This window comes from Brachyistius frenatus, unplaced genomic scaffold (genome assembly GCF_029030835.1).
Source record: "Brachyistius frenatus isolate BFR_SWC_R1_liver_20210118 unplaced genomic scaffold, ASM2903083v1 Contig_22, whole genome shotgun sequence".
NCBI classification, from domain to species: Eukaryota; Metazoa; Chordata; class Actinopteri; family Embiotocidae; genus Brachyistius; species Brachyistius frenatus.
Window position 1 is genome coordinate 4873901 of NW_027210621.1, and position 15411 is coordinate 4889311.

General features: G+C 40.9%; 1 protein-coding gene and 1 long non-coding RNA gene across 3 annotated transcripts; one reads left to right on the forward strand and one right to left on the reverse strand.

Annotated features, from left to right (window-relative positions):
• Positions 1-323: 323 nt before the first annotated feature.
• sh3rf2 (SH3 domain containing ring finger 2) lies at positions 324-14922 on the reverse strand. 2 transcript variants are annotated; one of them, XM_069697043.1, is made up of 10 exons: positions 14663-14922; positions 13881-14313; positions 10370-10465; positions 8871-9269; positions 2694-2812; positions 2358-2528; positions 1858-2132; positions 1453-1757; positions 1040-1344; positions 324-928 (listed from the first exon to the last, which is right to left on the reverse strand). In XM_069697043.1, exons 2-10 carry the CDS (start codon positions 14310-14312, stop codon positions 748-750), a joined length of 2283 nt encoding a protein of 760 aa, XP_069553144.1. In that variant the 5' UTR covers position 14313; positions 14663-14922; the 3' UTR covers positions 324-747. The 2 variants fall into 2 exon arrangements, with proteins under 2 accessions (XP_069553144.1, XP_069553145.1); XM_069697044.1 differs by having other exon boundaries at positions 836-928; positions 1036-1344.
• On the forward strand, positions 1299-2310 carry LOC138620097 (uncharacterized). Its single transcript, XR_011310851.1, has 2 exons — positions 1299-1383; positions 1482-2310. It is a non-coding gene; the product is annotated as an uncharacterized lncRNA (long non-coding RNA).
• Positions 14923-15411: the final 489 nt, after the last annotated feature.

Sequence of the window (15411 nt, forward strand, 5' to 3'; positions counted from 1 at the left end):
TAATAAATGATGTTGATGAGAAATTGGACTTTTGTTCTCATGATAACTACATAAATGAACCTCCTATATATACACACATATAATTTTTTAAACTATTGCTATTTTAAATAGCATTAGCCTAGTAAATAAGCAGATAATAAACTCTGCTAAGTTTACACACAGTGTAGTAGGGGGCCCCAAGAGAATTGTAAGTAAAATCCAGCTTTGCCAAAGATGCAGAATAAGGTATGTGTAAAGCTCAGGGTCACTCCCAACATGCTAAAAGATATGGTATTGTTATTAATTATAGTTTACACCAGAAATAAGACACCAAACTACTAATGTCCTAGGAGTATACTTTATTACCACATAAGCAGTACAGATATTTTACCTCATAATTTCTCTAAATATATTCAAATATAGTTTTGTTTCCTTCGCGGGTTTTTACAAAGGCACTCAACAATGCGTGTAGCATGGGTATGAAACAAGGAACAGTCATTAAGTGGGTTTTTGTGCAAAATCTTATAAGAGTACATGTGTCACTAACATGCACACACTTTGAAGGGCGCAAAATATATCTCCAGATAATTGAACCACACTCTCAGATGCACTCGGGACAAAAATAAACACCATTCACAGGATTGTCATTTGGCAGTATTAACCCTATGGACATCAGCACGCATCTTGTTCAGCAGGTCAATCGAGTCATTTGGCAGTTTGAACACACCAGAGTATAGAAATATATACTTGTGGAGTAGAAATACGCAGTCAGCTGAGCCGCTCGAGGACTTGAAGAACATTGCTGTGGAACAAGCCAGTCTGCCCACTCTTCTCCTGAGTAACAAGAACCCGCCCATCAAGTCGAGGTCTGTGGACGAGGACGAGCTCTCCTTGAAGCAGACTGAGCTCGGAGTCCATTTGGGCTAAATGCGTTGTGGTCACTCTGTGTCTGGAAAAAGGAAAAGTAGAAGATGCCCGAGGGTTTTGTAAATTTTTCATAGTCATAACATAGCATAACATTGTCTGTCTGATAATCAATCACTGCTTTTTATTTACATGCCTGCTGGGGCTGAACTGAGCTGACACGGCCGAGAGCGACGGCTGTGAAGATATTGGTTTGTGCAGGTTAGAATTTAAATCATAGATCGATGTTTCGATGCCTTTCCTGAGGATAGGACCCTTTCCCTCTTTGAGTATGATTCCTGGTCCGTCTCTTCCTAGGGTGAGGGACGGGGCCCACACTTCTAAAGGAGTTGGCCCGGGATGGCAGTTGGGGGGAACCTGATTTCCTGACGACCAAGAGGAGGTCTGATGCTTTGGAGGAGGGGAGTCCTCATGTGTGAGGAACCGCACTGATTTTGCAGGCTGTGAATGTAAAACATTTACTGTGACTCATGCAGAATGGTGAATACAGTGTCAATAACTAAAATAAAAGCTCATGACTCTCACAAGAAATCATTAGCGTGACATTACCTTGTCCATGCTGCTCTTGTGTGTTTCAGGTCTGACTAAAATTGAGGGCGGCCGATTGGTAAGCTGTCTGTCATGCTGAAATGATGCTTCATGTAAAGCAGTGAATTCCCTGTCCTTCATGACTGCAGCAGCAGAGGGCGCTGCTGGCTTAGTCATCCACCCCAGAGGTCTGCCAGCATTTGATAAGATGCTGCTGTGTTTCTTCCTCTGCAGGGCAGGTGAGTAGCCAGACGCCTGAACTTGAGCAAAGTGTTGCGAGTTTGACGGCACATTGAAATTGGAAATATGGGAGAGATGGTTTGAGCCTGAGAAAAAAAATTACAAATTAAAAGATATGAGTTAAGCGCCACGAAAAAAATCTTGAATTTAATTTAAGTTGCAAGAATACAGTTGATGAACACTAACCTCTATGTGGGTTAAAAATACGTCTCACTGTCTCCCAACCTTGTGAGCCCCCATAGAAGGATGCTTTACCAGCGCCAGTGGATGACATTGCATGCTGTGCTCCATTTGGCACAGACGGGACTTGTCCTGTTGAGTGTATCGTTCCATCAGCGCTCACCCTATCAAGTGCAAGGACCACAGTAGGATTCTTGGCAGCTGTGGGTTTCTTTCCAGCCACTGTGTTGTACTGCGAGGACGCATTAGCTGCTTTGGTCTCCAAAAGTCTGGCTGAGGTCCTGAAGTTGGGTAATGAGACACATTATCATAAACTGAATGTCTATTTACATCATGTTATACTGTTAAGAAAGTTTGAACCTAAAACCAAGCACCTGCCCTGATATATTTCTGTTTAATGAATCTTTAAAATGTGTTCATGATCTTCCAGCCCACATTAAATTACTGTCTGAATTCAAATGTAATTTGTCTGCCTCTTCCTGCAGTCAGGGATCACAGCCTCTCACCTGAGCACAGGTGTAATGTAGTTGCTCGGCAGAATGCCCACTTTGCCCGTTCGGAGCGATAACCCACGCAGCCAGCCTTCTTTGAACTTTCCATACACTCCCACCATCTCTCCTTTCCTCAGCTCCAGCTCCTCTGGCCGTCGGGGTTTGTAGGAGTACAGGACAGCACACCTGAGGAGCCACACAGAAGGTTTACTTTCGTACTTGCTAAAAACATGTATCCAGATTGAGCTGGCTTTTTTATGGCTGATTCTGTGTTTCTTATTTTATTCATATCTTGCACATATGATCCGACATTATCATACCATTAATATAATGTTTCAAACAGTGACTCACACGCTGATGGAAAGCTGCTGTGTGGAGGAGTTTTTACTGTCTGCAGAGGCAGAGGGCATTTGGGGGTTCACCAGAGCCATAGATATGGTGGGCGGAGTCTCACTGGTCATCCTCTCACTCTGAAACAGGATGAATTCATCATATAATCATCATATAAGATTAAAAGGGTGAAGCATTGCACATTATTTAAGCACAATGTGAAAACAAGGCTCTAGCTTTTCTAGCAGTTCTGTGGGATGTCACTTGATTTTTAGGTCATGAACCAACATTAGATTCTGAACTTATGGTTGCTTTACATGAAAAGTCAGGGTATCATTAGCATTCATCCTCTGGGCACCATGACTGTCTGTATAAAATTTATTTTATTCCATGAAATAGCTTAGTCTTAGACCAAAGTGGAGGACTGACTGCTAAAAAGACAATATTTAAAGCAGATATCCACTTGATTTGTGTGACTCAGACTCCTGACACCCCATTAACTTCAGAAAAACTTTGGAATATAATTTTCTATGGAACAAGGTCTGTGGATTTTGGCCTCCATGATTTCCAATGACAGCATGTTCAGAAAGGATCTCATAATGGCTCTTATGAACAGGTGGATTACACCAAGTAAAAACTGTTTCAGAGGGAATGTGTGTATTATTTTAAGACAGACATGACAACATGTGAACCTTATCATAGGTCAAATAAATGAAATTAAACTAAATGTTCCCCTATTTGGTGTTTTGATGATGGCGGTGCAGTGTTGTTTAACCCGCTGGTTCAAAGGCTTTCACAAGCGTACAGTCTGTGATTACAGAAGCCGCAGCATATGATTACATAATTTACATTATCCTCATAAAACCACTCACTGAACCTTTCTGTCTTGTTTGGAAGCATCTACAGTCTCTAAAAATCTCATATATTCAAATTTTTCTTTTTAATTTGCCACTTGTCTGTATATTAGATGTGATTTGTTGGATTTTCTTTTGAAAAGCGTGGCCTTACTTTCAACTCGCTGATGAAAGAATGATGGATACATTTAAAGCTACTTAAAATACAGCAAACAATAAAAAATATAAAGACAAGTATTATTTTGTATGTTATCTTCATGGATCAAAGATGGTCTGTTTAACGCTAAGAAACAGATGGAGTCAGGCCTGACAGTCAGTGAGTAACAGGGAGTGACACTGAGGTGTGTCTTCTAACCGTTAAGGATACAGTATGAATCTTAATCCCTAATTACCCTACCTCCTGAGGGACTTTATGAGGTCTTTTCTGTATACGTTTTATTTTCTCCTTTGACTTAACAGGCCTCACACAAACACACACTAATGTTTTTGTATTATTGTCATTTATAAAGAGGCGTAAATAACTTTCTCGGTGCCCATTTTCTTTGCCGTGACGTCCGTAGATGTTTGCTTCTATTTACAGCACCACCACTCAACTGCTTCAAGTACTAATGCTGGCCTGTGAGCCCAGGGTTGCCTGTATACAGTATGTGCCTGCATCCTACAGCGCTCCCACTATAACGCTGCACTGCATTCACACGACAACACAAAAGCACAAAGACGGTCATATTTAAGATGCATCCAGTGCAATGACCACACTCTCACTTTTCAAAGTCAGTGCTTTGAGGCAGAAGTATAAAGAGATAACGTTATTCAAATGATGTTTATACCAAAAGCAGCCACGACCAGTAGAAAGTAAGAACTCCCTGTCCTTTCTAAAATCATATCACATTTCTCCCGTAGTGTTAAGACAAAGGGGTGAAAGTAGTAAACGTCTTTTTACGTGCAATTTATCACTATTATTTAAACACCAGCATTGCAATCTTCAGAAAAATGTTGTGTAATGCAACAGCAAAAAAAACCCCAGAAACTTCTCCATGTATTACATTATTTAGTTATTTTCATTACTCTGTATCCTTTTTTCCATTTTTGGTTTGTGTTTTTACAGGATACAAAGAGTCTGCTTCCGATGTGCTGCAGTCACGCAATGGTCAGGTGCATTGAGCCATATTTACATGAGGAGAGTAACTCTGTTATTAGTCAGACAGTAAAAAAAAGTCCTATTTGAAGTAAAATGTTGTCAAGTTCCTGCAGTCACAATCCCCACTAGCATAAATAAACCAATTCAAATAATATTAATGTCTATCTTTCGGTGTTCAGTCACCAGAAAAGAACAGTTAACACCTTTCACTTTCCACAATCACAGTAAGATAGTTTTGTATGGGAAATCAAAGTGTTCAGAATTAGATAAATATGTCATAATAAAAAAAAAAAGAAAAAAAAAAAAAAAAAAATCACCGATAAATATAGACAAATAAATGATAAAAGTCACATTGTGAAATAATCCTTTTTTTTTTTTTTTTTTTTTTTTTAAGATCTTTCTATTTGATCTTTTCATAATAAAAGAGTTTTCTACAGGTCATCTTTATTTAGCTTCAGCGGTTTTGTAAATGTCCCTTTCTAAGCTATTTTATATTCCACAACAGCAATTTCCCCGACTCCTCTATTTTATAACTGCAGTCCTAATCTGTCAGTAACAGCCAGTTACGTGCTCTTCGATCTGATTGCGAAAACTACTACTATTAGAAATCTATAGCTGCTGTTACATTTTCATAACTTATCCTGTCACACAAAGCCAGCAATATTTATTGTCTGTCAACAGTAGCTCATAGTGTGTGTGAAATTGTGACACATTAACATTGTGAAAATGTGGCAACATTAATTATTGATGTGAGGACCAACACACCCACACGTTTTCCGTTACTCTGGCTAATTATACATCAAGTCAGGTTGAAGTTGATTGGTGCCATGCTGGATTTTACATCATGCTACCATCCTCTATTAACTGCTAACACTGGCCTTGTTCGAGATGAGCCAGTCCTGCACGTAATCATCAAAAAGTGCATGACAGTGAGACTTCTGTCCAGTTTGATCTCGACTCACTGTGGCATCCCGCTGACATCATCAACGATGACCTTAGCGGACCACGGTGACTGCAGCTTCCTGCGTTTGTTCTCCACTGATTGCAAGACTTCAGGGTAATGTCGGGAAATGCCTGGCGGTCCCCTGATTTAACCTCTTATTGGCCCAGATGTTTGACCAGATACATTACTTTGTGGAGAAAGTCTTTATTTTCAGTTTGTTTGTCAACATTTTGATTTTATTAGTTATATTTGTCTGATGAAAGTGTATTTTTCTAACAGAATAAATGTGTATTTAATGTGTTTATGTGAGCTGAATATATTTGTTTCAAACATTCAAAATACATACACAAAAAAAAACGTGTTCTTATTAATATGAAATGACACAAAATGGTTGGTAACCAGAAGGATATGAAAAGATAACAGCTGTATAGACTGATGTCAGGCTATAACAGTCTAACTGTGGCTGACAGTTCCTGATTTTCCTCTCCCTGTGCCTGAAGACATTTGGACAATTAATCGGTTTTCTGAATTTCTTTATTTAGGGTTGTGAGTGGTTTTTACGTGGGCTGAATAAAATCTGTAGGTATAATAACTTATTAAATACCAAGGTTTAGGTTGTCAAGTCATTATCATTGATTGATAAGATGCATTTTAGATTGATACAAATACAAATTAATAGATTGGACACTTAAATAGCATTTTATTCAGGATCAGGATCTATTCTACATTAGATATATTCTGTCCACGCTCATGGAAACTACCACCTTGACTGCATCTTTTTTGCACATCCCCCGCATGCACCCGCCAGCTCATCCGCTTTTCAAATGCCTTTCAAAAATGGTGTAATTTGTCCACCCTAACAGGTGCAACAAAGCTAACAGTAGAGTGAGAGAGCTGCCAGTCAAACACAGCCTGCACATGCCCACACAGCACACCGATTTAAAGACGTCTGATCCCCGGTTTTTTTAAGGAAAATTCCAATAAAGCAACATAAAAGAAAACGTGTAGATTAGGCTGAAGCTTATACAGTCTGTTGTTTTCATTATTGATTCATTTGTCACTTTTCAAATGAATCAATGAATCCCTTGGTCTGTAAAATGATTTAAAAAAAATAGTAAGAAATGCCTCAACAATTTGTATCTATTTATATGTACTGTTTTTGTTTTTCTTGTATCAGTGAGGCACTTTGTGACACCCCACACATGAAAGCAGCTATAAAAAAAATAACCCAGTCTAATCGTTTCAGCTCTTTCATGCCGTCAGTTCACAGGCTTCAATCATTACTGATAACAATGCGGTCAGATACTCTGGTCAAACAGTGAAGTATGATATGGGATTGAACTTGTTTTTGCTTTTGGCTCATTTCTATCCTAAACCTTGCTCTTACATAACTAATGCCGATATTCACACTAATATGCATTCTTTTATCCATAGTGGGAGGGAAGCTGCAGCTCCCTGTCAAACAGTGGAGCCAGAGGTGAGAGCCGATGGGATGCGACACTAAGAATAGCACACATGCCGGCTCGGGCACCGGGGAGCTCAGCGTCAGCTTTAGGGACACGGCCCCCCGCTCCTTTAAAGAAGGGGAGTGCGTGGCTTGTCTGCCATAACTGGCCCACTGATGTGAAAGTGAGTGTTACCTGCTTAGTGAAGAGGAAGGAGTTTGAAGGCAGGGGAGAGAAGGGTCTGTTATGTAACCAACTTCACCAGTGACTCATCATCATCAGCATGAGAGCGATAAGCAGACACACTGAGGGACTCTCCAAGCCTCCCACTCTCTACATCTCTCATATTCCTCCTCTTTCTTCCGACTTCTTGTGTTTTGCCTTTTAGCAGCTTGCAGCTTTTGTTTTCTGTTGCTCTTCTCAGCTATATGCGGTCTTTTCGTTTTTTTTTTTTTTTTTTTTACCTCTCACATGTACCTCTTCCTGTCTTATCTCCCCCATTACCTCCTTTCTTATCTTGTTCTCAAGTCTCCAAAACCTCCCTTCCTGCTGTTTTTCTCCAACCTGCATGAAGTTTAGCATTTGTATGCTCTGACATATATAATTGCAGTGTAGAGCTGTGTCCAGCTCTTTGAAATATATCCATTGAAACTTTGAAGCGAGGGTGATAAAAATTAAAGAAAGCATTTTTTGTCATTTGCTATTTTCACAGTAGGCTCTGTCAATCATGTTGCATGTCATAGTCACCTAGCCATATTTAGAAAAATGAAAAGCCTTTTTGTGAACTGCCACATCAGTTTCCTGGGGAGGGAAGCATTGTAGTTTCACAATGCTCTTATTTTCTTTAAGAAAATAAAAATAGTCCTGCCTGTTCAAATGTTTGCCGTCCATCCCTCATCCTACCATGTTCTTTATAAAATATGCAGCAGATATTATGCTGATCACACAAAGAGAGTGAGTTAAAAATCCGCCTGATAGCTTGAGACACACAAGTTCCTAAATGATAATCAGTTTTTATTCAATTCATAGAGGCCACAAGATTGACCCAAAAAAACAAACAAAAAAAGAGTAAAAACCATCTAATTCAAGAATGTCAATGACATGCAAGTGTTAATGATGATAATGAATTTGGATAACACAATAACAGTAAAGGTGAGCTCGGTGTTTAAGTGCCATTGAGCGTCCTTGAAGTTAATAGAAGTATTTGAATTGGATCTCTATGCATCTTATTCATAGAAATGTTTAAACAAAAGGAGCTTTTCCTCTCTTCTCTCCAGCTATATTGCGAGAATAAGAAACTCCCACAACCTTAAGAACCACATCTCCCTGAACTAAAGAAAGAAAAAGGACAGCCTGTAAAACTGTTGTTCGTCTCTGAGGGGAAACCCTGGCTTATGTCCCAGGACTTTAATGATTGAAGATCTTTCAAAGTCACGGTCCACTCACCTCCAGTCCTCACTCCTTTCCTATCGAGCTCTTTTCCAACATCTGTGTTGTGTTAATGAGAGCCACTTAATCATGCCACAGCCAACAAAAGGGCGATCCCTCTTTCTCATTCATTCCTTCAGCCTAGTGTCATGGTTCCCTCCCTGCACTCCTGAGGCCAACTTGATCCCTTAGTGACTCAAATAATCACTTCTATTATCTCAGAGAAAAGCATTCTGCCTTTTGCCAACCACATGTTTTCTGTGAAAAGAAATCATTGCAAACAAAACAAAGCCAGACGTTTTACTCAGCCATTGAGAAAGAGGAATCTATTTGAAGCAAAAAAAAAAAAAAAAAAAGAGGCATGGATAAAGAGAGAGGCACCAGACTCACCTGTAACAGGTGTCTGTGCGAGTCAGAGTGGCGTCTAATTCGCTGAGAATTCACTCTGGAGGAGTGAGAGTGGCCCCGAGTAGCAGGGGGCACAGAGAGGAGCAGTGGCTGAACCTGACGGCTGAAGCTGTTAAAGGTGCTGGTGTTGGCCGTCCCTCCAGTTGTCCTCTGATAGAAGTTGCTGCTGCCTGCTGCAGGCTGTTTCCGCTGGTTGGAGAGGGGCAAAGCATTGACGATGGGTGTCTTTGCCGGGACTTGAGGGACTCCGTAATGGGCGGTCCTATTGGATGCGTCAGTGGCCTTGTCTTTGCCCCCGCTCCCAGTCGGAGGGTGAAATTCTGCTGAGTCACCCCCCCTCCGACTCTTTCCCTTTAGCAGTTTGGCAGCCGCCGAGTTTGGCTGGAATAGATGAATACATAAGGAGAAACCAGAGTAAAAATCAAGATAAATCCAAACACGGGGGACAGTCAATCCCCAGTCAAGAAAATCCTCTCCAACTCGCTCCTACCTGCCACTAGCGCCTGTCAACCTCTGCTCCTGCTGATCAGCAAAACAGCTGTCTACATACACCCACTTATCACTACTCAACTCACCCCTGCAACTTGTTGGACAGGCAGGCAGGGAGGCAGGCAGACAGGATGATAAGTACCAGCCAATAAGCCAGGAAGGGTTCACTGGTGCTGAGAAAAGGAGCTGCACAGACAGGCAGGCAGACAGGCATGGCAGGGTTAATGCTTTCACTCCCCACAGTGATGTGCTGTTATGCCACCCAAGCAGAGAAAGCATTACTGTGTCTTCACGCCTGGCTGCACGACAGGAGGAGAGGCAGGCTCGGAAAGGAGAGGGGAGAGGAGAGGAGGAAAGTGGAAGAAGAAAGGATAGAGCACAGAGGTAGAAAACGATAAAGAGCATCACTGAGGCAGCGCTTTAGGACAAGACACCGGTGAACAGGAGACAAAAGCAGGCGCAGGAGGAGGAGAAGACTGATAAGAAGACGGGATATATTGGGAAAAAACTACAGCAAAACAGATAAGTACTGATGGAAGTAAACAAGAGCTGAATGAGGCACCGCTGTGTGAACAAACACAATTTTCCCCGGCATGGATAAAGTTAACTCATGGAGACATAAAGTACAGAGGAAAACAAATGACAGTCAGCTTGCTAAGCAAGCCCTGCAAACCTGAGTAAGCCACAGTCGCACACTAATGAGCAGCTGCAGACACAGCAGGGCTTCACAGATTAGCTTTCTGCCTCAGCACTTTGCAGAACAGGGGGGACATTTACAGATGAATCAAAGATTTGAATGGAAATCGAGGTGGTGTCCTGGCAGCGAACTGGAATTAATGATATCCAGCAATGACATCCATGGTTCAATAGATTACAAGGGCAACACCATCAGACCAAAGTGCCAAATGGTGGGTGTCAAACTTGAGCCCACTGGAAAGGCCACAACCCACCATGTAAAGAGTGACAGAAGGAAAAAGAAAGAAAGAACTCACCTCTGTAAACTGCTGATGACAAACTCCAATTTTATCCCCGTGCCTGGCTTCGATCCAGTGTTCATCCACCCGTTTGATGACAGTGAGGATGTCTCCCTGTAAACCAGAAATAAGTAATACATACACAGAAAACTACAATGCAGGATGATTAGAACAGAGTGTGTCCGCCCTGGAGACTGAGCACTCAGCTCAGAAACTCTCCGAGCCCTGCGTATCTCCTGTAACATGTGACATCAGCTCCCTCTGTTTCTGCAGGCCTTGTCCTTTCTGCGGCCAGCCTCTAAAAACCATTTGACCACCCGCATTAAAAAAAAAAGGCGAGCTCAAGTGTGCTTTAATGGAGAGCACACAAGTACAGATGTCCTTATATAACTGCTTCAGAGATCCTTCAGGGGAAGAAACGACCACAGTAGCAGAAGTCTGAGCCTCCAGCTCCACAAGCCAATGACCATTATATATTAGTACTAACGGGAACTTCCTGTACTGTATTCATCCAAGACTGACGTTTCTCTAATATGGAGGCAGTGATTGTGCCGCTGATTTGCTGATCTGACGAGGACATCAACTATTAGAAGAGGCAGTAAACTATTACTTTAACAATTGGAGGATCTATTCATAACACATTTTGTAAATCAAAACATTAGTCAGTCCATTAAAAAAAATTCAATTCAATATAAAAGTGACCACAGCCCAAAGTGGCATCTATAATTTTCTCAAGAGTTCAGACTTGAAACTTCCCGTGAAGTTAATGTTTTACTTCATAAAACATTTTTAGTTTCTATTGTGTGTATGTGTGTGTGTGTGTGTGTGTGTGTGTGAGAGAGAGTATTAATTGAGGTGTACTCATTCTGTTAGTGGTCGTGGTCCATATATGCTATTAAACACTGCAAACCTTAATAGTATTTTAAAGAACATTTGCACACACACAAGTGACTGAGCCCAATAAAAATGAGCTTTTTCCTGCAGTTTCAGTGGCAGACTTTGAGGAAGCTGAAACAATATTTACTGTCTTCAAGATTCATCTCCTGTGGGTTAAAGTCACACAGCGGCCTGCAGAGGGCCGGCGGCTGGGCCTGCTGGAGGGGCTGCAGCTGAGGCGTCTGCAGCGCAGTGACAGAGGCAGCGCTACCATCACTTCGTACTGCCAGTTGTCATTCACTCCCTGTTTCGCAGTGATACTAGTACCAGGCGGGAGGACCAGCTCTCGTGACATAACATCTCGTTGGTTATAAACTGAGGCTCTGAGAGCAGCCTGAGGAGCAGGAGAAATCCAAATATCAGCGGCTGCATGTTCACAGGAAGTTGTGAATTCATGTAACGTAATGACATATGTTTCTGAAGAAATCATTGCCCTCAAAGATTTTAAGACACAGCACACTCTCTCTTTTAAAGATGATCAAATATAGCATATTGCCATACAAGGGGATACAAAAATTTGATTATTTTATCCTTAATTTTAACAAAGACAAACTGTGACCAGATACTTTTTGTTGGTTATATTGAAACAACCAGTGAACTTTTTTTTTTATCTAGGCCAAACATACATTATAGATAAAGGAGATAAGGGAAGTTTCAGTGTGACTAATTTGCCTCAAAGCACTCAGTGCAGAATAACAAAACTCAGCATGTTCCGAACAGATTTTGTGCTGAACAGACACCAATGCAGCATCTTTTTATCTAGATATACAGATGAGTTCGATATGACACATCCCGTGTCACTCTTAGGAAAATATCAGGTATTAATTACTTTACCGATACTTTTTACTTAAAAAAAAACAAAAAGAACAACAAAGAAACTAAGAAGCACAAAAAACTAATTCATATGCACTTCATCTCACACTGAAAGGATCATAACAATGTCACAGCTACAAAGTATAAATCTTAGTCGCACTAAATACATCCAAAGGCTCACTGGATAATACAAATAGTACATTTATAATTCATTCTAATTTTGCAGCATGTCGAACAAACAATATGATCATAAACTCTCCCTCGTGAACATGGCTGAGCTTTTTGAATTTTTTTTGACTGAACTCACGATGCAGATTAAATGTAAACTCTCGAACTCGCCGAGCAGTTTTCAAGCACAAAACTTTTGAAAAGGCCGGTCTGTGTTTCTCGTCACCTTGGAGAATTCAACATGTACTTTACTGTGAAGTAACTTTATGATCCTCAGATGTTAGGTTTAAATTTAAATGAAATAAAGGTGTGTGGGTGTGTTGCACAGACCTGTTTTATACAGACCAATGATTTCTAAACATGTATTCCTCTCTACTTTGTCTTTCTTTATTTTATTCATCAGGCATGATATAATTCAGTCTATTACTAACCACATTTAATTACTCCAATGACAAATAAACTCAAATCTGAGTGTGAGCACTGATTATGTGACCCCCTTATATTATTAATTTGATTTCTCTTGGTCATATGTTTAGGTCAAGTCGTTCATTAGTTCACATGTAATATTTTATTGATTTTCTTGTAGCACTCTAATTTGCCCCAATCATTTGTATCCATAATGAAGGACTTCTTTTGGGTGTTAATCTATCTGACTCACTCTTACTGTACGAGTTTAATTTATGCGAGGTATCTATCTTCGACATAACTTGGCTCTTTATTCATTTATACACACCTATCACGTTGTGTAGTAGGTATCTAAAGTTATAAAGCTATAATGCAGCTCTCCTCACTCTGATCTTGGGTTCGACTCAGGAGGATTGTCTTTTTTTTTTTTTACTGTGTTCTCTGTCACACAGGAAGATCATTTTGACTTTGATTTAAGGTGCAACTGTAGAGTAATTACATTTTTAATCACTTTAGGCCCACAGGAACACATCCTGACACGTCAGAGGAGATGTTCTGATAAGTCAGATCACACTGCAGCTCTTGTGAGCCACGTAGTCTCACACAGCTGTTGCGTTGTCAAGTGAAAAATCCTGCTCCACTTTTGTGAATATACAATGCTGAGTACGTGTGTGTCAGAGATGATATGTGTACTATGCCAATCAATAAATAAATAGGGCATCATAGGGTGGGATGGGTAACATGATTACTATTACAAGTGTACTTTGATTTATTAGCATATTTGAGTTGCTGGAACAGACAAAAACATTTCTAGTAGTTATATTATTCATAACAGTGTGTCAACTGATTTCCTAGGATTATTTCCTGATATGAAGAATTGTGATATAAACTCATATACAGTATGTTTACTATGATACATGATAGAGGCTATGATCTATATATACCACTGCTCTGGGACGTCATGTTTAAAATGACAACGCACTGTTAGAGACATTCAAAACCTTAAAACAAAATGTTAGGCTTTGGAAAATGGTCCATATTAATGCAAAGTATGTAAACAGACTAAGGACAAACAGGAAAAAAAATAAGAAAACAAATAGGAAACAACAGCTGACCAGCTAACTGTCACCCAAAGAGGAGTGGGAGTTGTTTAGGGTCATGTTGCTTCCTGTAGAATTGCAGAATAAGGCCAGGGTTGTTCACTGACCTCACTGTGCCCTTGCTTCTCTCTGTGTGGACTCTCCTGCTGCTGCTGATCATCTCTGACTGTCAAGCTGCCCCTGGCTAAGGGCACTGCATAGCGGGCCCTCTGTATGTTTCTGCCAGGCCCAGCGGGTCCCTGGAGCCCCTCCAGAAACTGCACTAACAGGGGGTTTGCAGGTAGCTCCTCCACCATCCTGGCCGGGACCGGAGCAAGACACTCTGGGCATACCAGCTGGGACTGGGCTGCCTCCTGCCTCTGCAGGCAGGGCATGCAGAAAGTGTGCTGGCAGGGCAGGACCTTGGCTGACACATCCAGCTGCTCCAGACACAGAGGACATTCCAGCAGGGCCATTAGAGCGAGCTCATCCATTTTGAAAGGGCCACCCTTGTTTGGGACTAGGGCTTCTGGTACGCCTGAAACAGTGTAATCTACCATACTGCGAGAGAGAGAGAGAGAGAGAGAGAGAGAGAGAGAGGAAGGAGATCAGTGACAGAAATTCTACAATGAAAGAGTTACAAGATTACTGACCAAAGTCCTCCTCTCGACATAACAACACACGGGGCTCAATGTTACACCATGTAACTTTAAATAATTAAGACTAATGTGGAATTAATAAGACAAAACTTTTAGTAAACACTTTGCGTGTGGGGCTCCTTGCTCAGGCTACAGGTTGTCATGTCGACCCACCTGGCCGCACAGGTAAGACAGCAACAGAAAGTAGCCTATCCGCAGAGATCGAAACATTTATTTAAATAACAAAGAGCCCAAAAAGCCGTGGTACTTACATGTGTATCTGCTGCCTGCCGGAGTGATATTCTATCCAATGAACTCCAATATTAGGAAATGCGTAACTTCCTCGCCGCCGTCGTTATGACGCAGTGCGCCGAAAAGCAGGACACCACGGCGCAGGATCAGAGAGGCGTGTGAGCTTTTACATTAGTGGGAACGACTTATCTCGCGTTAAAATTTAAGAGGAGATGAAACTCACCTGTGGTGTGGAAATAATTTTGAAACCTAACAGGCAACAAGGAGTCAACCACAGCCAGGCTCATCCATCAGCAACTGTATCGGATTTCAGTGACTCGGTTTAACCCTTAACAGCTCTTAATTTTCCAGCATCTAAAATGAAAGAAAAAATGTGCAATGTCATAAAACAAATAATGCACCTATACAAAATAATTATAAAAGTAATTACCGTCTAAAACAAACATTTTCGTAATTTCATAACAATTTCTTAACAATGTGTTAAGTTTGTGGTGTTATTTTGCTTTAAATAAACACAAACATTATTTGCTGATCTCTATTTCAGTCTGATAATAGTTCAGGCTTTTTATTTAATTATTTAAGTGGTTAGCTGTCTGACTATCTACACCTTTATTCATTATAATTTGTAGGAAACGGTAAAATAGGAGAGTAGAATTTGCAGCACTGTCGTGTGACATGATCTCCCTCTGCTGGTGCATTCACGGACCGGCTCTGGAGCTTTTCTTCATCACATCCAAGTGCCAGCAAAGTCCACATCAGCCCCACTGGA

Excerpts from the sequence above, each read along its gene's own strand:
- sh3rf2 (XM_069697043.1), bottom strand. The coding sequence starts at position 14,312 with ATGGTAGATTACACTGTTTCAGGCGTACCAGAAGCCCTAGTCCCAAAC. Across the intron at positions 9,270-10,369 it reads GTCATCAGCAGTTTACAGAG|CCAAACTCGGCGGCTGCCAA; the intron begins GTGAGTTCTTTC and ends CATCTATTCCAG. Across the intron at positions 929-1,039 it reads GCTCAGTTCAGCCCCAGCAG|ACACAGAGTGACCACAACGC; the intron begins GCATGTAAATAA and ends TCCTTTTTCCAG.